The sequence below is a fragment of the Mercurialis annua genome, linkage group LG6, assembly GCF_937616625.2.
Source record: "Mercurialis annua linkage group LG6, ddMerAnnu1.2, whole genome shotgun sequence".
Classification (NCBI taxonomy): domain Eukaryota; kingdom Viridiplantae; phylum Streptophyta; class Magnoliopsida; order Malpighiales; family Euphorbiaceae; genus Mercurialis; species Mercurialis annua.
Genome location: NC_065575.1, coordinates 43,333,105 through 43,355,111, shown reverse-complemented (window position 1 = coordinate 43,355,111; position 22,007 = coordinate 43,333,105). Strand labels below are relative to the sequence as shown.

General features: G+C 32.3%; 3 protein-coding genes across 3 annotated transcripts; all 3 read right to left on the bottom strand.

Moving 5' to 3' along the window:
* Positions 1-1,793: 1,793 nt before the first annotated feature.
* Positions 1,794-3,565, bottom strand: LOC126688284 (LOB domain-containing protein 16-like). Its single transcript, XM_050382922.2, has 2 exons — positions 3,098-3,565; positions 1,794-2,224 (listed from the first exon to the last, which is right to left on the bottom strand). Exons 1-2 carry the CDS (start codon positions 3,389-3,391, stop codon positions 1,934-1,936), a joined length of 585 nt encoding a protein of 194 aa, XP_050238879.1. The 5' UTR covers positions 3,392-3,565; the 3' UTR covers positions 1,794-1,933.
* A 4,571-nt stretch (positions 3,566-8,136) lies between these two features.
* On the bottom strand, positions 8,137-15,388 carry LOC126687363 (poly [ADP-ribose] polymerase 1). Its single transcript, XM_050381910.2, has 20 exons — positions 14,923-15,388; positions 14,753-14,802; positions 14,452-14,653; positions 13,666-13,852; positions 13,282-13,558; positions 12,513-12,708; positions 12,277-12,441; positions 12,132-12,192; positions 11,969-12,032; positions 11,638-11,889; positions 10,918-11,155; positions 10,709-10,821; positions 10,553-10,629; positions 10,260-10,420; positions 9,633-9,824; positions 9,423-9,531; positions 9,244-9,326; positions 9,030-9,167; positions 8,588-8,770; positions 8,137-8,383 (listed from the first exon to the last, which is right to left on the bottom strand). The coding sequence occupies exons 1-20, from the start codon at positions 15,064-15,066 to the stop codon at positions 8,336-8,338; spliced, it is 2,940 nt and encodes a 979-aa protein (XP_050237867.1). The 5' UTR covers positions 15,067-15,388; the 3' UTR covers positions 8,137-8,335.
* Positions 15,389-19,221: 3,833 nt separating this feature from the next.
* LOC126688202 (uncharacterized) lies at positions 19,222-21,431 on the bottom strand. Its single transcript, XM_050382824.2, has 2 exons — positions 21,351-21,431; positions 19,222-20,920 (listed from the first exon to the last, which is right to left on the bottom strand). The coding sequence occupies exon 2, from the start codon at positions 20,898-20,900 to the stop codon at positions 19,596-19,598; it is 1,305 nt and encodes a 434-aa protein (XP_050238781.1). The 5' UTR covers positions 20,901-20,920; positions 21,351-21,431; the 3' UTR covers positions 19,222-19,595.
* Between the last annotated feature and the right edge of the window lie 576 nt (positions 21,432-22,007).

The following is a 22,007-nucleotide window of genomic DNA, read 5'->3' as shown; positions in this document are numbered from 1 at the left end:
AAAATAGAATAGATACTATTTCGGATAGTGTTGTTACAAATGAGTTGCAAGACATTGTAATGGCTGATATTTTTCTGCAATAAAATCCTACCTCATTCTAAAAAAAAAAAAAAATAGACTATGGAATCAGTAAAATAAATACAAAACTTTATATCAATTGATATTTTAATTTGAAAATAAGCTTTAAAAGGTGTTAATATCTATTATGTCGGTTTTTTAATATAACAGCTCATTTAAGAATTTTATTAAAGCCTATTATTTTTTAAATCTAAATATTTACATCTTATATTAATTACAACCAAAATTTTTAATTTTTACAAAATTATGTCTAATATAAAAGCATTTTTTTTTTGCAATTGTAACCAAAACTTTGAGTTTCATTTTCAAATTCAAACATATACATATTTTATCAATTACGACCAAATATGAGAAAATTGTCTAACTTTTACAAAAAGTTTATATAAACGCCTGGTAACAATTGATAAAAAAATGAAAGGTTTGGGTATAAAAATAAAATTTAAAAACTTTCAAATTAGATATAATTTAAAAATTAAAATGTTATTGAAATATATTTTAATTTTAAAAATTAATTACTAAGGTTATTTGAATGCATTTTAATATTATTATTTTAGTAGCTTACAAATTACAACGCTTTAATTTTTTGAAATTATTTATATTTTTAAAATTTTATCATACTTTAAATTATATAGAAATTTGATTCCGCGCAAATGCGCGGGGCTTACGACTAGTTTATAAATAAAAGGAGAAACAAAGAAGTGAGAACAATAATTTATTATTAAAAAATAAACACGACTGAAATAATAATGACAATAGAATTGTGTTAGATGTTTCATCTGGCCTCATGACCGATTCACTTTTTACATCGACCGGTTCATGAACCTTATGAAAACTGAGGAAGAAGCACTTAAGTCAGCTCTATGGCTGGCTCAACCATGGTGCGAGCTTTTGCCAAAAAATTGGACTTTTTAAACGGTTCGACAACCTTATGAGCAAACTATCAAACCAAATTAATTAGAAGGTTGAGTATTCTTGTGGAATCGATTCAAAGGATCCAAATCGATATGAAATTAGATGAAAAGTATATTATAAAGGATATCATAAATATTTGATACACAACACTCTCTTTTTACTAGAATATCGAATCACGTAAACTATTGTGTCTAGGTTATTTTCTTATAACTTTCACATCACCAAAAAAATATAATCATAAACAGTCGAATATTGACGATAAATCCACCACTTATTTCGCCCCTTAATTTTACCATTGACGGTCTCCAAGTGTTGTAAAATATCTTTTATTTTCACTAGACAAATTGACAAGCACAAACACATATATGCACAAATTCAGAATTTATATTATGGATAATAGAGAAGAAAGTACATTGTATTAATATAAGAAAGGCAGACAGAAAGAATTAACTTTGCCAAGTTGTTGCTTTACTGTACTCTTTATGACAAAAGAAGACGAGAAAATTGCCTGTATTAGGCTCATCATCATCGCGACGACTTAACTAATGAAACCTTCTAAATAAATAATCATCCGACGTATTCATTCATCGTATCATATGCGTGATACAATGTTTGTGGATATAACAGTCATTTTACGTAAAAATCAATCGTGCCATTGTCACCTTGACTGGTTAAATTTAGTACAATAGATTATTACTATTATAATAAAATGTTGAAATTAAAACATTATTACAAAAATTAAAAGTTTTAGTTAAAATTACAACATTCGAAAATGTTTTGATTTAATTTACTATTAAACCTAATTATTGGAAATTCACATATCTTATTAAATTACAAATGACGCGACACAACATGAAATATATTTTCTTATGATCTCTCAATATGTACAAGATCCATGTTTCTGAGCAAAATTAAAAAAAAATGAAAACAAAACATTAAATAATTAATTTCTCATCATCCGAAGAGCAATCTCTTCAAGCTCACCCAACTCAGTACAATCGAATGTTCTAATCTTGGAATTAGTACTAAATTGGTACCCATATTCTTCTCTGCTTCTTTGAATGTCTTGCATTCTAATTATTCCTTCAATTGAGCCCTGTGAACACATTGGATTATTATAACTATTACCAACAAATGCTGACGTCATTCCATTAACATTTCCCTGCCATTGATTCTCCATGTTTTGTGCTACTTGAGCCTTCACTTGCATCAATTGAGCTTGCAAACATGCCACCTAACCATATTTTAATTTGCACAAAAGTTATTGTACTGATTATTAAACTCGAATTAGAAATGAGCATATAAATATTAATATATACTCGAGTCGAGTCGAGTCGTTCTTCGGAATGTAAGATCACTTGCATCAATGGAACTTGCTATCATACCACCTATGAAATTTTTGGCAAAAATACTGTGTAAATTTTACTTGAGAAACTAATGAACACAGACATATTACTATCGTAATAATTTCAAGATGATGTTTAAAGGGTTTAATTATATAAAAAGAAAATTGTTGAATTAAGGACTTAATAGAAGAAACTAAGAAAGTGATTTATAGTTGCACGGAAATATAGCTGAAATAAAAAATAACGGAATAGCATCTTCACATAATAAAGTATAAAGTATAAATATAAATTTTAAATAATATTTATAAAAAGAAATATAAAATGTTAAAATGTAAAACGGTATAAGTAAAACATAGATTATCCGGGTAACTCTTTCGCGATGTATCCAAACTATCGTCTTATTTGATTTTGATAATCAAATTTTGATTGATTCTATTTTAATTAATAAATTTAAATTTTATTTCAACGAGAGACATTCCAATTAAAAGTGCATAAGTAGCAGCTAATTTCAAATTCTTTTACTTAAAAGTTTGCCACATATGCATAATTCGGAATGAAACTTTTTACTCAATTGAAATTATGTACACGTGACAAGTTTTCATGCCAAAATCAGTGAAAAACTGGTTTTTACATGGCAATCATTTTAGACGGAAAACCAATCGTTGAAATGAAATTACAATTTAACAATAAAAATGAAATGAATTAAAATTCGATTATAAAAATGAAATACGAGGATAATTAAGAAAGAGAAAATAAGTAACCTGTTGTTGCAAGGCAAAGATATGAGCAACGCAGCCATAAACAGGGTCTCTAATCCTAGCTTGAGCTTCATAAGCAATAGTAACAACAGCCTCACAACGATCAGCAACCGGTACATGTAATAACAGCTTCGACACATTACTCGCACCGAACACCTTATGAATCGCGGCAAACCTCGCGGCCCCTTGTTCCGAGCAAAAATAAGGGGCGAAAATACAATCCGACGCGCATTTTCGACGCAAGAACTTGCATGCCCCGCATGGAGAGCCGGTCGTACTACTCCCTGACGACGCCATAGCCAAATCAAGAAAACAAATTTAGTTCAAAGGAAAAAAAAAAAGGATCTCGAAAATTTGATCGATAATTAACGCGCACGAGGAAAGTGGGAAATAGTGCAAATCAAGAAAATGAGGAGAGGTTATTATAAGTGAATGGGAGACATGGAAGGTTTTGTTGTAGTGTTCTAAGGAAACATTTACTAATGGTTTTTTGTATTTTTTAATGGTATACAAAGACCAAGCTTATGTATATATAATAATTTAATTTGTTGTAACTATTTTTTTAATGGGTTTAGTTTAGTCTTAGTCTTCTTTTTCTTTTTGCTTTTGAATATTGGAAACTTAATTGCTTTCAGATTTGATTTTTAATTCCTGAGAGGGTTTTAGTTGAAGTTTTTTGATTATTTTATAGTATATATTTATATTTTCTCCGCCGAACGCCGCACCTGGGAACTGCTGTTGTTTGTTGTTTTGTGAGTTTTGATTATGGATGGATTATACTATTTTATTATTTGTTGAATAGCATAATATAGATTTATATATTAGTCCGTTGATCAATCATAAATTTTATATTACTAATATATAGTTCGTGCGAATTCTTTGTGTATGCAATAGTTTAATTGTAATAATTACTCAGTCTATATTTTAAGACAAAAGAGATATGTTTTTCTTTAGTTCCACTTTTTCTTTTTAACTATTCTGATAAAAAAACTAAAAATTAAAATGTACTAATTGTTTTGTTAGCGACACTAATTGTATACAGAGAAACAGACATTTTTTACCATTACTGTCAGAAATTGTCAAAAAAATTCAGAATTTTTTTTATAGTGAATTCTGGAGTTAAAAAAGATTAAGCTCGGGATGTCGGGAGGATATAACAATGAACTAGATGATTAGATGAATTTAGCTACAGTTTTAAAAAAATCTGATTCCGCCACTAATTGTTTACTAAAATATTAATGAAGTAAATTGAATGACATGATATTTAATCAAATTAAAAAAATTCAACTTAATGATTATGAAATTCTTAGAGCTTTTTTTAACAAGGATACTTATATATAGAAAAATTATTCAATACAATGTATGTGCCACGTAAATGTACAATATATCTCTCACATATATAAATATGCGGATCATGTTAAAACATTCATTAATTGTATAAATTAAAATATAAAACTCAACACATTTGTATTTTACATGACAATTTATTGCATAGAATAATTATTCATATATATTATGTATATATTTGAATATAATAATTCAATATTAATGTGATAGAGGGACTGTCTTTTTATTCTCAAATCATTATGACCAATTTTCCAATTGTCTACAATAAGGCAAAGAAGATGACTTTCTGTTCAACTTTTGTAAATAGGAAGAATGGGGAAAATTGATGATTATGGAACTATGCTTCCATGCCAAAAGTATCTTGCCAACAAAATTGGTGAAGTTTGTGATGTCCTCATTTCTCACAACCAATGTTTTTAAAACCGGACCGGACCGGCCGGTCCGACCGGGTTAACCGGGAACCGGACCTTTGTCCGGTCCGGTTAGATATAAAAGTCAACTTTTTCAAAAAACCGGTCAAAAACCGGATTGAACCGGGAAAATCCGGTTTTTGACCAAAACCGGCCAAACCCGGTTTTCAGAAAAATTAGACCAAAAAGTCTCTTTTTTGTCAAAGAATATTTTTGTGGTCCCATTTTACACATGTCCACATCTCATGTGTTTATTTTTCTCTTTCTTATACATATTTTACTTTATACACACTTTATTTTATTTTTTCTCTCTCATACATACTTTATTCTCTCTTTTTCATACTTTTTTCTCTTTCATAATAACTCACATTTTCTCTTTCATATACAACACTCATTTTTTCTCTCTAACACAAATTAATTATTCAACATATTTTTAAATATTAATTTTTATTATTATATTTCACACAATAAATTTTACTAAAATTAATTTTTATTTCTCATATATAATAATTATTTTATATACTCTTAAATATTAATTATTTATAATTATATTTTACTTTTTTATAAAAAAAACTCTAAAAAATGGTATTACATAACTATTTTATCATATTTTTTTATAATATTATACATTTTTAATTTAAAAAATTTATATTTATTAAAATTAAAAAATCCGATCCAACCCGGTTGAACCGGTTGAACCGTGAACCCCCGACGAAGCCGGTTCCCGTTCCGGTCCGGTTTTAAAAACATTGCTCACAACAGACAAGTATATATATTTTGTAGGCTAAATCCATCCTAAACCCCTTTTATTACTAATTTTATTTTACTTGGTCCTTAGTGAATATTTTATATTTAAATTGTCCTTTAGATATTTATTTTGCACATTTATGATCCTTTTTTAAATGTAATTTTGTCATTTTGATTGACATAAAATGGCGGCGTTTTTTTGTAATTTCAATGTACAAGTTAAATAGTTAATAGATTACTTAAACACAAAATGTTTGTTTAGGACGGAGTAATTTATAAAATGATAATCTTAAAATGAATAAAATATAAAACAATAATCCATAGAAAGTTCACAGTTTTGCTATAAAATGAATAAAATATGAAATGATATTAGTTTTTCATTATATTTTAATATAAATAGAAAAATAATTATGATGTACACAATTATACTATTAAAATTTAAGCTAATGAAGTTGTTTAAAAATTTGAATTTTTGAAAATAAATAACTATATGTAGATCCGCTCATAAACCCACATCAAAAGCGTGATTCATGTTTGACTATAAGTATGTATTGAGCAAATTGTAGTATTTTTGCAAAAAAAGAGACGTAAAGAAGATGAAAGAATTCGTCAGCTTTAACACAGAGAAATGGCCGTTTCCAAAACAAGATTCTTAAGCACTCCCTTGTTGCGTCAGCTTCACATCTTCCTTGCCATTCCCAACTCAGGCCAGTGGTACTTAACACCAGTTTTCAGATTTTAATTAACCATGACAATATCCTCATTTATTTCCACTCATCATCTTCTCACATGGCACACGTGCATGCTTTCTCATTTTAACTCCCGCCCCTTCCGGCTTCCGAAACTAAAAACGTTCTCGGATAAATCTAGTTTATCATGTGAGATTATAAATTTTCCATTTGTAATGTGAGGTGTGGAGTAATTTAAAATTTCTTGATGATTTTTTTGATTTAGATTAAGTTGTCATTATTGATTGAAAATGTAATCGGTTACACCTCGTGTATTGTACTATTAATATAAAGTTGGTAGTACTAGGTAATAATTTGAGTTTATTTAAATTTTCTCGAAACGAATCCATTTATCAAAGTTTAAATTGGAAGTCGGAACAAAAATAAACAAATAGAAAAGATTAGTTTTCTCTCTCAAATAGCAAACCCTAGCCGCCAAGAGTTTTTTTTGTTTTTAGCTACGGCCGCTGTCAATGGTTTATTTTGCCGTTGGCGATAGCCATTTTATTGCTTTAGAATAAATAAATAACCGACTCTTTTTCATTTTTCATTTTTGTTGGTAAATCTATCGACAAGACGCATCAATTTCAATATAAATACAATCAATAATCAGAGATAGATTAAGACATTTCAGGACTGAAGATAAAATCGTTTATAGGTTATATTAGTTTTTTTTTTGATATTCTTACTATAACGATTGTCTTTTTTTACGAAGGTTTTGTTGTCCTTTTTATATGAAAGATTTGTTTGTCTGTATTTATTTTTATGAAGGATTGGTCATATTAGTACCTCCCTCTAATTAGTCGAGTAATTTCTCAACTTATATTTTTTGTAGAACTAAAGTATAAGATTATTAATTGTGCATACAAACACATCTTAATAAAATAAGCAGACATAATATCCTGAAAACAATAAGAAGAAAGACTCATAAACAAACATGTGAATTTTGCCTTTATGGAAATTCGGATTCAGTCCAAAGGCTCCAAGTTCCCATTTTAGGTACCTTGATCGCAAAGGTGATCATAAGTGCATAATAAAACAATTTATCAAAATAAAAATAAAAATGCATAACAAAACATTTCTGCGTTTATAGCGTGTAAGTTTGCATGCAACTTTTATTTGTTTCTAGGTTGGAACTCGTGAAATAATTTTCAAATAATCAATCGAGCATTTACAAGCAGCTTCGTGCTCGGCTCAATAACAGCTCGGCTCGAGCTTGTTAATGAACCAGCCTAATTTTATGTTCACTTTGTTAGTCTAAGTGAACGAGCTCTAGCTCTAATTTTTGTTCATTTAAATAAACAAGCCAAGCTTGAACTTGGTAGTGTTTGGTTCGTTTATAGTCACGAATGACTCATATATAAGCCCGTGAGCTTATTTGATTATGAGCTCGATTACAAGCTCATGAATTGGCTTATTCGTAAAGTATGTATGTAAAACAATGTAGTTCTGATTAAAACTGTGTAACTTTTAGTTAATTAATCGAGTTTGGTTCGTGTTGGTTCATTTAGATGCTAAACGAACTTGGTTCGTGTTCGTTTAACACCTAGATGAACGAGCTCGAGCTCGGCTCGTTTAATATCAGAACGAATGAAGACGAATTAAGTCCGAACTGAACATGGATATTATAAAGTTTAAATGAACCGAGCTCAAACTCAGCATTCAAAGCTCGATCTGAGCTAAAGCTGAACATGAACAGCTCATTTACATAACAATTTTGAACATGAACACCTCAAAGCTCCGCTCCGCTTGGTTCATTTACTATCCTAGTTCCACGCTATAGACTTCGAAAAAGGGAAATAACAAAAACTAAAAAATCAAGCAGAGACGAGAAGGATACATTTAAGCATTTAGAAGTTTGCCCCTTACCTTGTACTGTTGTACATATAAACAAAAACGAGTTGATAGATCTCTAGCAAACCCCAAAAATGAGACCTTGTCAAGAAGTTGCAACACTTGCGAACTACGCAAGCTGGATTTCAAAATAAGGAACAACTACATGTGCCCTATCACTTCTTATGATGAAACCTCACCTTCACCAAGAACTGCATCTTAACCTGCCCAATAGAACCAACTCCGCAAAATCAAAAGACGTATATTTTCTAACTAGAGATGGAGTACCAAGGGTGTATTTCCATTATGCATTCATTCAAAAACTTATAGACATGAGATTACTATCATGTAAATTGCTAGTGTAGGGATCAGATGTGATAATGAATTCAACATTATAGAATAACATGAACAAATATGAGATAACTTACTTGAGCCGTGTTATAGACGATGTACTCGTTATACATGAGCTCAGAGGCTCTGACTTTAGATGCCACTGGTTTACCGCAAGGAACAGTAACTTCATCCCTCCATTTCACAAACTCCGACTCCTGAGGTACTTTCTTGCCAAGCCCTTTTGTCGAATGCTTTCCTTCAGGAGGTTTGTCCATATACTGTTAACATTTGAATAAAAAATTTCAATATAGTTTTAGTTGAGATGGAAATTTTTCAAAGGCACAACAGAAATTGAATATGCAAGTTCTTCTCATATGCAATTATTGAGATTCACAAAATGCTTAGTGAGAAAGCATGTGAATCCGATACAAAATACATAGACAAGATATGAGCAAACTGAAAATAACTAATCAAACCCAAGGTCTACAATTCACACCCCTGCACTAAAAACATGCATTTGTGATAATTTTAACTCACCGTGGCATTCTTCAGCTCATATACCTCCCCTAAGGCAACTTCACTTAGAAGCATTAATCCCACAGGGGTTTTCTTATCAGTAAAGCAATACTGAGCACTCTTACTGACTAAATCAGCAAAATAAACTCCTTTGCCAAACTGCAAATATAGGTATTCAAACATTAGACCCATAGAAGATCACATGACAAAGCCTCACAAATAGGTGAGAAAGAACCATATATCCAGTTGCTGGAGCTTCAGGAGGAGCTATTCTCAGTCCTTGGTTAAGTATTCCGACATAGTTAGTCAATCGAGAACCTGAAAAGTAGTCAGAAAGATTTTTGTTTCATTTCACATTCTAGCCATTTATTAAAATACTTTGCAAGGTTCTTATAGATCATGAAGTAAACTTACCATGCCAGAGGAGCATTCTATTCTTAAGCTTTCTTCTGTAGGGATCAAACTTATTTAATTCTCCCTCCCTTTCTAGTGAAAAGACTTCTTCCAGTTCAAGACTCCAGTCCTGCAAGTGTCATCAAAAACCAATAATATTGTCAGAAAGGTGAGGAGGAATTTTAAGAGATACAGATCGCAGGAAAGACGATTCAGTAAAAGTCAACCCACAGTATGAGTGGGAGCATGAGTATTATGGAGATATTTCTCAATCAACCGGTAGTCGTCACTATCATGAGAGAGTGGAGTTACATCACAATTAAGCTTCCTATACTTATCATCAAGCGAGTCATCATTATCAGCATCAAAACCTACTAATCTGGAAGCTATCTCAATATCTTGGAGAGCTTCTAACATTTTCACCTGCAGTTTGAGCAAAGACCGAGAACTGTGTTATTACCCATGTTGCAAGTAACTAGTGATATTACTGCTTAACATCATTTTTTGTAGATTTGTCTAAATGGTGAAGCTCAATCACAGCTTGAAACAACAGCTTCCAAGTACTGTTTAAAACAAGACAAAAGATTCACGAGATAAGTAAATTTCTTAGGATATAAGATTTAATGTTTATCATGGTACTTGTAAAAGGAGTCTTCACCTGAACTGAACATATGGTACCGATTTATCTATTACTAAAAGAATAAAAATTACGCCAATCAGCAGACCTCCTCCACAGAGTTGGTAAGTTGAAAAAGAGAAGGAAAAAGGAACCTTATCCAATATATGCTTGTATTCTTTAGGTAATTGAGACAAATGAGACACCTTAGGCTAAAACATGCTATTGCAATTACATTTTACCTTTGACTTAAAATCATATTCATCTCTAATAACATGTGGATGAATAGAAGGAATGACAGTAAAGAATCTGTTGCTGGCGTCAATGATTAAGGTTTCTTTGATGGAAGGATCATGCGAACTGCTATTTAATAAGTTCTGTATCTCTGTCAATGCCTCAAAACCTAGAAAAGTGTAACTAGAATTGATCAGTAGAAATTCTTATCGAATTCTCCTATTACTAAAGCAACATATGAATGAATTGCAGAGCAAATACACAACTTTGGCTCCATAAAATAAAATTTGTGTAGTTTTACCTTTTTGAATATTACTTTTGCTCAATTTTCCAAGCGGCATTTCTGACATGTTAATCTCAAATTCCATCATCGCAGCTCTGCAAAATACAAGATCTAATATTTTAAAAATAAATTCATACCAAGAAACAAGTAAAAGGGGAAAACAATTTTTTTTACCTGTATGCTTCCACATTAAACAGCATTTTCAACAATTCCACCAGTGGACGAGCAAGTTGGCTATTTACATTCTTCCTGGGTTGTTTTGTCAGCTGCTTGTTAACTCCATAATCCTGCAAATGCAAACATTTAAAAATGAGTGAATACCAAGAGAAATGATTCCCTTATGGCAGAAGATATGAAAAGAGCAAGAAAAATAAAAGCAGTACAATTTCCAATGGGAAGAATTTGCCAGGTCTCTTCTGAAAGTTCTGCTTCTGTTCCCATGCTTCCCATGAATTTCCAGTCTTCTCAAGGAATAAACGTTTAAATTCAGTGACAGCTTCTGATTTTGACATCCTGTCAAGTTTGTTTCCTCCAATTTTGTCATTACCCACACGCCCCCATTTACGAAATACGTGACAATTTGACCCTTTATCATCTTGAATTATCTGAAGGATATAGCAGCTTTACATAGCCATAAGATAAAAATTAGAAGGAGAAAATAGAGTGTAAAACAGTTGAAAACTAGGTAATATTAAAAGCCTATTGTCATACACAGCAGCTCACCTATGTGCGCAAACATGCATTAAAAAGAAAACCTCCAGCATTATAAGTGCCAAAACCTTCTCATAATAATTGTGCCAATAAGAAACTAATAGACTATGCTATGTGGATCGTCCTAATTACCATGGAAGCGATACCGACACAAAATTCACTACATTGTCTATTTTAACAGGAGAATCCCTGAAAACTGCCTTACAACGTGCCATATTGCCATCACAAACCTGTTATTTCAAATAACAGTCTCAATTCAGAAAAATAAACGAAGCACATCAAACCTCTGATTCCATGTTAGATTTCAGATATTGTGCAGTAACCATCAATTGACAAATATGCAAACCAAATCAATAATATGTTCAAAATCTAGAATAATAACATAGACCTACCTGTTGACACCAGTTGATAAGTCAGACATGTTTAAAGTTGTGTTATAGATGCTCTTTCCATCCTCAAGGATATGACCTGTATCTTGCATACCAGATGCTTTATGCACTGCACTTCGCCCTTTCACTTTCACAGTCACCATGCTAGAGGTTTCACCAATAGATTCGACTTTGTATAAACCAAATGGAAGCTTTTTATGTTTCTTAAAACATTCAACTAGATAATCCTCCTTGACTACCGGTAATTTCATTCTCCTATAAACCAGACCATTCAAAGTCAAATTTACATTAACAAACAAGAAATCTGAGACTCACAAATAATTAGCAGCTTCACCTTGCCTTCCTTATCTCAGCATCTTCATGATCTAGTACTCCACCCGCAATATAGCAATTTGTATCTGCAGTTTGATTCATTAACAAAATAAGTAACAATGTCTCAAGTTGACATGGTAGAAACAATTAATTTTCCTACAAAATCAAGCCCATAAAGCAAATACCTTTCTTTATCTTGGCATGCACCTGTCCACCTGCTTCTTCAATCTTGCCCTTCCATTCTTCCTGCATATTTTACCCAAATAAAATGTGCAATTCCACAAATTAGCATTTAAAAAACTGGTTCAGTTATGGAACTTATGACCATACCACAGACTCCTTAGGTAATCCAGAAATAACAACTTTCAGATCTCCCAAACTTTCACTGTCTGAAAATGGCGACTTGCTATTGGAAGCCTGGCTACCAGAAGGATTGTTAGATGATGGAGAAGGCAATGTCCTAACAGGTTTCTTAATCTTCTGAGACTTAAACCACTGCAGAAACAGCAGCATAATAAGTAAATATCACATATTTTTACACATGAAATGAACAAAAAGTTCCATACCTTGCTCAGATACTCATTATCAGTGTCCTCTGGGACTTTCCACTTCCCCTTAAGGCGCTCCGGTTCACGAGTTGAGAATGAACATTTGCTCCATTCTGACAGAAATCCAGTACACTTATACGTTCCTCCAGAATAACGAAGAAAACCGGAACAAAGCGAGCATAGCCCAAGTGCTCCAAACATCATCCCATCAGCACTAAAGAGGATAAGTGCAGCAAAAGTAAAAAATCCAAAGCATAGAAAACAAATGAGGGGTTTATGTCAAATCTCATAATGTTAATTTCAAACACAATTGTAATTCATTGATATGTCAAATCAAATGTTGATGAAGTAATTCAACAATCACATTGCATTTACATCAGAACTCATCCATCAATCCACTAATGCTGAAGGGTAAAGATACGTAAGATTAATGCTACATCAAGTTGTCAGCTGGCGTTTTCAAAAAACAAACAAGAAAAGTGAACTGGCCTTTAACACAATTCATTTGTCATAATGAACTATATGTTCCACTACGGTACTACCAAGGTGAATGGAAATCATTACCCAAATCCAACTTCAAATTCAACAAAAAACAAATATATCCATAATTTAAAATTGATCAGAAAAAAATGAAAAATGACGATGTAACAGTTTTCAGTTCTTGCAAGACAGAAAAATCATATACAAAGTGTGTTCATGTAAAAACTTGATACAAAAACATCAATTTGAAAATGGTGAAAAAGAGACTCCATAAAATGCATGTGAAAATATCTCAAAATGAAATTACCAGCGGTCCCGCAAATCAAGTTCTGATCCAGAGGTATCTTGACCATTGGCTTCAAGCATTTGTCGCAACTCTACAGTTGTAACATGCTTTTTCAGGTCATCCTTTAAGGACCATAATTCTTTGGATTGAGCTTCCAGTTTGCTGTCCAAATCATCAGCAGAAGCTACCCTGCTAGCTGAGACATCTCCCTCAACCTTGGCAATCTTTGATTTCTGATCTCCAGAAACATCTCTTTTTCTTCTAGCACCAACTTTGGAAGCTGCTTCTTTTTCCTCAACTATGCCGGACAGAGCAGAAAAAACAACATTTTAGACATGCCTACATGTAATTCAGTAAATAATTAACGGTAAATACAACATTTGAATGATGATTTCCTCAGCATACCAATCTTTGTAGTAGAAGGAACAACTTTAACAAGTGCACGAACTGCTTCCTGATCAGGAGGTGGCAGACTTTCCCATCCAGGCATCTTATCCACTTGGACGGATGGATACAAGTCAATCAAGCAGTTGGCGTGATGCCAGGCCAGACCCTTTGCTCGTGGTTCGTCAGGCTTTGACGATATACGGACCTAATTGACAATTTGTCTATTAAAATACTATAGCAGTGATGTAATTAATTAGTAGATAAGAAGACCAAGGATATATGCAGTACACGTTTCTAATGTATGAAGATTAGCCCCTATCATAAATAATCCAGCTCCCTATAAACAACCAAGACGACTGACACAAATTACAAAAAAGAAAACCGTAATAAAATATTGCGAAGATAAATTAAACTACAATATGGAGGCCCCGTGAAGCACCTGACAACCAAACATGGAACTTCATAAAGAAACAGAAGTTAAATGCTCCTGAAAATAAATGGTGGAAAATACATGCATTCCGGACGACCAAATATGCAACTACTTGAGAGCTTCGCCATATAAAAATTGCACCAAGTCATTTAAACAATGAGATCAGAAAACCACACAAAATCACAGAAGTCATTCATTTACCATATGTAATATCCTCAATTTATCTCATTTTTTTTCATCATTTCAATAAACTGCAGTAAACATTGGCTTATTCTGAAAAATCTGATTTCTCAAAGAAAAGTGCAAGAAAACACATGCAACTGAGAGATAACTTCTTCATAAGTAAAGATCGACAAAGAAACCAAAAAACGCACCTGTCCTTTCATAATCTTTAGTTTACAGTGCCTGCAAGCAGCTCGAGATGTCTGCGAAACTTCAATACCATATTCCATAGTCTTGGCACCCTTTTCATCAGTGGTGCCAGCACCACTACCAGTACCACCACCCTCCACATACGTCCTAATCTTCTGTTGATCTTCCCATCGTAACGAATCTATACCTTCAACATCATCCATCCTAACCCCATCATATTGAACCAAATGCCAATCAACACAATTAATTTAAATTATTATCTGATAACTAATTATGTATGAAAGTAATGAAACAGTCTCTTACAGCTTAATCTGTTTGGCTTTCTTTAGTACACAGTTGCCATGGTTCCACATCTAGTTGAGAGTAAAAAATGTCAAACAAGAAAATTATTAAACTAGCTAATTTTCACAATGTTAAGAAAAAAAATCGACATTTTAGGGTTTGAAAATGCTAATGTTTAAGTTAGAAATTACCGGCATGAATCCGTCAAATTGAGTAGCTTGGACCATTTTGCCGAGCCGGAGCCCCTCTTTATTGATAGGATTTTTGCAAATTTTGCATGATGATCGGCCTGACTTAGCGTACTCAGCCTTCCACGGCTTCGGAGGTGCCGCCATTGTTATATCTCTAAGCTTCTCTCTGTGCAGTGTTTGCACAGACACAAAGCAGTTGTATATATAGGTATGCGTTTAGTAGCAGATATAAGAGGTGTCAGTGTCGCGGTCGGTAGCTAAAAGAATCTCTTGTTAGTGAATCTTTATTTTTACCTCAGCTTCTCTTAGACGCTTCTTCTGAGCTATAATAATAATCCATCCATAGCACCTCATTTTAGGGTCTAAATAAACCCCCAAAATTTTAAAATCGATCATTAAACCCCTTAAATTTAATAGGGGCGCTCGCTAAACCTTCTTTGCCCTAAAAATGACTAAAATATTTATAAAAATAATTATTTAACTAAAAATAAATTAAATACAACCAAATTCAATCAAACCCAAAACCATCCACCCAACACTCTAACCGGCATCTATCCATTTGCCACCGGCGAAAACCACCTCCACCGCCTTTGCTTTTTTTCATATCTAAAAGGAGCAGTCTGTTCTTCACGATGAAGAACATATCCAGACGGATCTAGGGGTATAAATGAACCGAGCCGAGCCGAGTTTTAGAGTGTTCATGTTCGGCTCGTTTAGCGAACAAGGTGTTCATGTTCGGTTCATGTTCAGTCGAGCTTTGAACAGAGTGTTCATGTTCGGTTCGTTTAAATTTTATAGTGTTCATGTTCGGTTCATGTTCAGCTCGTGTTCGTTCGTTTAGCCGCTAAACGAACAAGTTCATGAACAAGCTCACGAACGAGCTCGATAAGTACTAAACGAGCTCGTTCACGAACAAGCTCGCGAACGAAATCAATAAGTACTAAACGAGCTCGTTCGTGAGCCCGCTCGTTTAGCGAATAAACGAACGAACACGAACTTTTAAACGAACAAACACGAATATGAGCTGAATAAATTAAAAACAATCTACTCGACCTCGTTCACGAATATGAGCTGAATAAATTAAAAATAATCTAATCGAACTCGTTCACGAATATGAGCTGAATAAATTAGAAACATAATTATACAAATTAATTTAAATATGAATTAGTTCGAGAACACCTAATCGAGTTTCTAAACGAGCTTGTTCGTGAACTACATACGAGCTCGTTCGCGAACTTGTTTACGAACTTGTTTACGAACTCTTAATCGAGCTCGTTCACGAGCTTGTTCGTGAACTTTTATTCGAGTTGTTCGCGAACATAAACGAGCCGAACACCACTATGTTCATGTTCGGCTCGTTTATCTAAACGAACATAAAATCAAGTTCGAACGCAGTTCGCTTAGAATACGAACGAACATGAACCGAGCTCTTATCGAGCCGAACACCGAGCTGCTCGCGAACGACTCGGTTCATTTACACCCCTAGACGGATCTATTCCTTCTCGTACTGGAGAAGGAGCAGCTCTGCTCCTCCGACGATGGCGATGACTGTTGCCATGGATATGTGGCGGTGAGTGGGTACCAATTAGAGAGATGGGTGAATGGTTTTAAATTTGGTTTAATCGATAATTTGTAAGGAATTAGATGGTGTGGTTAGTGGTTGGGCCTCCCATGAGTTGGAGGTCTTGGGTTCAAGCCTCCATACTCACACCTTAAGAGATTTAATCTTGGACACACAAAAGACCCCACTGATAATGTGGTGGTATTAAATTTTTTAACTACTAACACCTGAGACTTTATCAGTCGATTTACATCTAAGGCAAAAAAATAATAAGTTGTAAGGGTATTTTAGTCATTTTTTGAGACAAAAAGGATTTAGCGAGCGCCACTAAAACTAGGGAGTTTAGTGATAAAAATTTTAAAGTAAGATGTCATAGGTGATAATTAATCCTTCTTCTGTTTCTATTTTTGTACTTGTGAAAAAATTACACGAGGTATTATGTTTGAACTTTTCTAAATCATTTATTTAAGTTATAAATTATTTAGTTTAAATTAATATTTTAATATTCTAAAATAAAATTAAATAACTATATTTAGTCTTTTTTTGTATTATCGAACTACTCATAATATTAAAATTAAATTTTACATTTGTTATTCTAATTTTTAATTTTGATGTGAAATAGAAAAATATGTCATATACAAAAACTATTATTATTATTATTTTATTTTGAGTAAAATGAAGGTTATTTTTTTTTATCTCAAAACAGTTAAAAGCACTTTTATATGCATATATTGAAGTGAACCATTCATTTATTTAAAAATAAAATAAAATATTCAAATAATTTTTTTTTAAAATTTAGATGTTACTATTGTAATTTTGTTGTTGATGATATGTAATAATTTTCAATTTTTATGTTGTGCATATTGTTAGTCAATTTATGGCTGCACCCCAGACTGCTCATTTTTATGGAGTCATTCGTATCCTTCAATATATTAAGGTTACTGTATTTCAAGGCCTTTATTTCTCTATTTAATCCTCACTTTTGCTACGAGTTTTTCTAATGCAGATCAAACAGGTGATCCTATCGATTGACGTTCTACCATCGAATATTGTTTGTTCTTAGGTGACTCTCTCATTTCTTGGTGCATTAAGAAGCAGACAGTAGTTGCTCTCTAGTACAGAAGCTGACTATAGAGCAGTTGTTGACGTTGCTTCAGAACAAATTTGGCTGGGATTTTTTTTTGTCAAATGTTTGGTTGGGATGGTTATTGCATTTATGGGTGTTTTTCAATCGACATAGTGCTATCCAAATAGCTCATAATAACATTTTTCATGAGCGAACTAAAATTATTGAGATTGACTGTTATTCTATTCGTCATCATTTTCTTAGTGAGACTCTACAACTTGCATGTCTCCTCCATTGATCAAACGACCGACATATTCACCAAAGCTCATAATCCCTTATGTTTTCAAGACTTATGGTACAAGTTCTAGTTGGCTAATATGTTGCCTATTTGAGTTTGAGGGGAGACGTTAGTTGTTGATTTTGTTGACCCGCACCCTTTATTACAAGGGTTAATTTCATATAAAAAATCACGACCTTTACACGAATTTTCATTTTAATCACGACCTTTAAAAGTTGCCATATAAAACCATGACCTTTCATTTTTTTTTCAAATCTATCACCAAAATAAAATTCGGTGTATTTTTTTGACGAAAAATTACTAATCCTACATACTCTAACCGAAAGATAATAATATTTGGTGTCGATTTATAATTTGAGTTTTTAATTAATGGTTTAATGAAGAAATTAGTAAAAAAAATACACTAAAATGATAGATTTGAAAAAAAATGAAAGGTCATGGTTTTATATGGCAACTTTTAAAGGTCGTGATTAAAATGAAAATTCATGTAAAGGTCGTGATTTTTTATAGAATTAACCTTTATTACAACATATCATATTTTATAGTTGTTACCTACGACTTTATTTTATACCCTTTATTTCCTTCCTTAGTTAGCTAATTCTCTTGTAATTGTATATAAATACCTTTCTCTAACTTGTACATATATAACTAAGATATATGAATATACAATACTTTATCAGTTTCGTTGAATCGTAGAGACGAGACGATTGTTCACTACAAGAAATTCTGTATATGTCAACAATTTTTTTTGCACCTAATTTTTTTTACTATTAATTTTAAAAGTTGCTGCCATTAGTTAAGTTATAACAGCATTTTACAGTAAATTTTATTACCAATTATTTAAGGCAACGTTTTATTAGCAGCAACATGCCACAATTTGTTTTTGTTGCTATATGTTAATAGTAACAATTTTAGCACTATTAGCAGCAAAAATGTTTGCTGTTAATTCTAATATTTCTTGTAGTGGTTGCAAAGATTCGTGAGAAAGCTGAAAATTTGTATGGAGATTCAAGAAGTGGATATCATGAATACACAATATACATTATCTCACAAATATAACTGTTTTGGATTTTTCTTAATAGATTCATTCTATCTTTAAAGAAAAACTTTAATTATATCAATTTATTCAAATTAATATTTATTTTATTCATTTTGAAAAATATTCAAACATAAAACGCAAATTTAAATAAATCCCTAATATTTTAAAATATAGTAAAAATTAAAATTACGTATCATATATATAAAGGACATTTAAACCCTTTTTTTAAAGTGAAAAACTCCAATCTATACAAATGAAATAAACAACCAAGTAAAAGTAACAATTCTAAATCGTTTGGATATAAAAATAGAAAGGAGATGATTTTATATGGTTAGTTAATATAGAACTAAGTAAACTAAAACAAACAGTTAGAAACAGAGAAAATATATTTTGAGAATCCTCAAGCACAAGCATGCGCAACACTGCAAATTTTGGTACATGAGGGTGTAGCCCGGTGGCTACACTCCTTGCCGTACATTCCTCGGAAGGTCAGGGGTTCGATCCTTCCTTCCGTTGGTGGATTTCTTTAAAATATTATTTCAACTAATTTCCAACACTGATGCATAACATATAACTGATAAAAGAAAAACACTGCAAATTTTGAAGGAAAACAATCATTAGATGCTATCGACATATCTAAGAGACGAGCGTAACTCGACTTCTATAAGCATGCAAAATCAAAAGCGATTTCAATCTTAAGCGGATACCTTTAGCCCGATTCTTCAATTCCATTCCAAAGTTCATCCATCTTTAATTCCATTGCTTTATATTCATCCTTTTGCTTCATACTGAGAAAATCTTCTTCCCCAAAACCGAATGCAGAACCATCCACCATATTAAGATATTGTGATTTAAACATTTCCAGTTCTCGCTCGCAATCTCTCATACCATCCTCCAACGACCGAAATGTATCCGCCATCATTGACATCTCGGGGTCTGGCAATCCTCTATGCGTCCAAAACAGCTCTAAACGACAGATTCCTTTGAGTAAAAAAAACACAAGATAATCTGAGTGGTCATATCCTGCTGCTTCCGTTTCATCACGCCCCATTGCTGCTTCCGTTTCATCACACAACACTGCTGCTTTTCGTTTCAAGGATCCTCTCAACATTTCGATATCTGCAGTGTGAAGTAAATCAATAAACTTATTGACTACCATCGTACTTTCACCTTCACCAATCCAACTGAGTGAATCGCGAAGAGCCTGAAGTTTGAATAAGTTTTCCTGAGCCTTTGACATCATAAATATCACATGGATAAGCTTACGAGAAAGATCTTTCCCCTGATCTACGGCTCGAGTCCTTAGAGATATCAAAGTCTCGTAACCATCATCGAAACTAGACTCGTTGAACAAATTCAAGTAGTCCAAAAAGCTCATATTCTTCCCTTCCTCTTGGTAATCTTCTTTATTGAAAAGATAATCTTGATCACCTGTTTGCAACAGAACATGAATCTTGGGTTCGAGTCCCTCAATTCGCTTAACCTTACCCTTGAATCGGGTGAGCTTGCCAATGAGTTGATCGACAGTCAATTCCTCCGAGATAAATGATCTAAATACGGCTTTCAAACTATTAAGACCCACTTGTTCCTCTTGTATTTCTTGACTAGCAACTCCGGAAACAAAGTCCGAATCTGGTTCTGAATCAAAGTCCGAATCTGATTCTGAATCAAAGTCCGTAAGTGGAGCCGGTTCACTTAGAATCTGAGACTTACGATCTTGCACGGCCTGCTCATTCGCGATAAAGTCCTTCGGTGGCATGAGAAGCTGCAGTTTAAGATCTCGCATCGCCTTCTCACAAACTTCTAAATTAGGATTGATGTCACCATTAAACTCTACTCGTTGCTTATACTGTGTAAGTTCCTTCTCAAAAGCTTGTAACTTAGACATCAGATAACGAGTGCTCAATATTTCTAAAGTTACCTTAGCAGTTAACAATTCTAGAGGACGATTCTGCAATGTGTCACTTGACAAGGACTGATTAGGCTTAGCAGATGACAATTCTTGTTCATCCATTGAATTCAGTTGATGAATCCCTGATTCAAAAAATAATTTAAAATTCTAATAAAATAATACTTATAAAAAATTCAATTACAATTAAATTTTGTTGCACCAACGAGTTGTAACTCAAATGGTATAAGCGCTATGTCAAGGTCGTGGATTCAAATTCTCCTATAAGCGCCTCCCCTTTCCTAATTATAAAAAATATATACTTTGTAGCAAATTAAAATCTATTTTTTTCCTCTAACAAACAATCAAATAAAACTGCTCAAAAGTTAACCTACTAATCGAAACAATAGTAAGACATTAATAAGGAAAGAAAAACTAAACCTGCATTAAAAAAATCAATGCAAATATGAGTAGAAATAGGAAAAGTAATTCAACCAGCAATCTTCACATTTAAAATAAAACCCTAATCCAAACAGTCGAACAACATTAGAGACAAGTTTTGAAGAAAAAACTAACCTGCACAATGCTCTAAACTTCTTAATCCAAAGTCCGAATATTAAGAAAACAAATAAAACCTAAAATTCTAAAGCAAATTACTATTATACCTCACCCTAAATATTTCTTAATTCTCACTTTCTTCTCATTATTTTTTTAATCCACTTGTATTTTTAATTTTTCGATTTACTTTTAGTGGTAGTCAATTACATTAAATTAAAAAAATTAAAATATTAATTTAGTTTTTAAATTCATTTTTAATACAATTTTTAAAAACTATTAATTTAGTTTGTGAAACTTTTGTGAAAGGTTTGACCTTTTTTACAACATTTGGCCTATTTTATAAGATTCAGCGGTTTAATATATTTAATTTATTTTATTTTACTTTTGTAACATTTAATTTTTTCAATTTACAATTTATAATTTAATTTTTAAATTCAAAATAATTAAATGTATATCTTTTAATAAATTAAAATGTTAATAAATATTAAAAATTTAGATTCATTAAATTTTATAATTATGTCATTTTTTTTTATACATGTTAAAAATATGTTAAAAATATAAGCTTTTACTAAAATCAAGGATCAAACCAGAAAAGAGTATTCCTACCATTCCCAACTTTACATTCAAACGGACTCTTTGCTATACTTGTCATTCCAACTCCATGAAGCATTATAA

What these genes read in the sequence shown, in the direction of transcription:
- LOC126688284 (XM_050382922.2), bottom strand. Translation starts at nt 3,391, where the DNA reads ATGGCGTCGTCAGGGAGTAGTACGACCGGCTCTCCATGCGGGGCATGC. An exon ending in TCTTTGCCTTGCAACAACAG is followed by an intron (nt 2,225 to 3,097) that starts GTTACTTATTTT and finishes AAATATGGTTAG; the next exon opens with GTGGCATGTTTGCAAGCTCA.
- LOC126687363 (XM_050381910.2), bottom strand. Translation starts at nt 15,066, where the DNA reads ATGGCGGCACCTCCGAAGCCGTGGAAGGCTGAGTACGCTAAGTCAGGC. An exon ending in ATAATGAGTATCTGAGCAAG is followed by an intron (nt 12,442 to 12,512) that starts GTATGGAACTTT and finishes CTGTTTCTGCAG; the next exon opens with TGGTTTAAGTCTCAGAAGAT. An exon ending in TTATCAACTGGTGTCAACAG is followed by an intron (nt 11,156 to 11,637) that starts GTAGGTCTATGT and finishes GGCTATGTAAAG; the next exon opens with CTGCTATATCCTTCAGATAA.
- LOC126688202 (XM_050382824.2), bottom strand. Translation starts at nt 20,900, where the DNA reads ATGGATGAACAAGAATTGTCATCTGCTAAGCCTAATCAGTCCTTGTCA.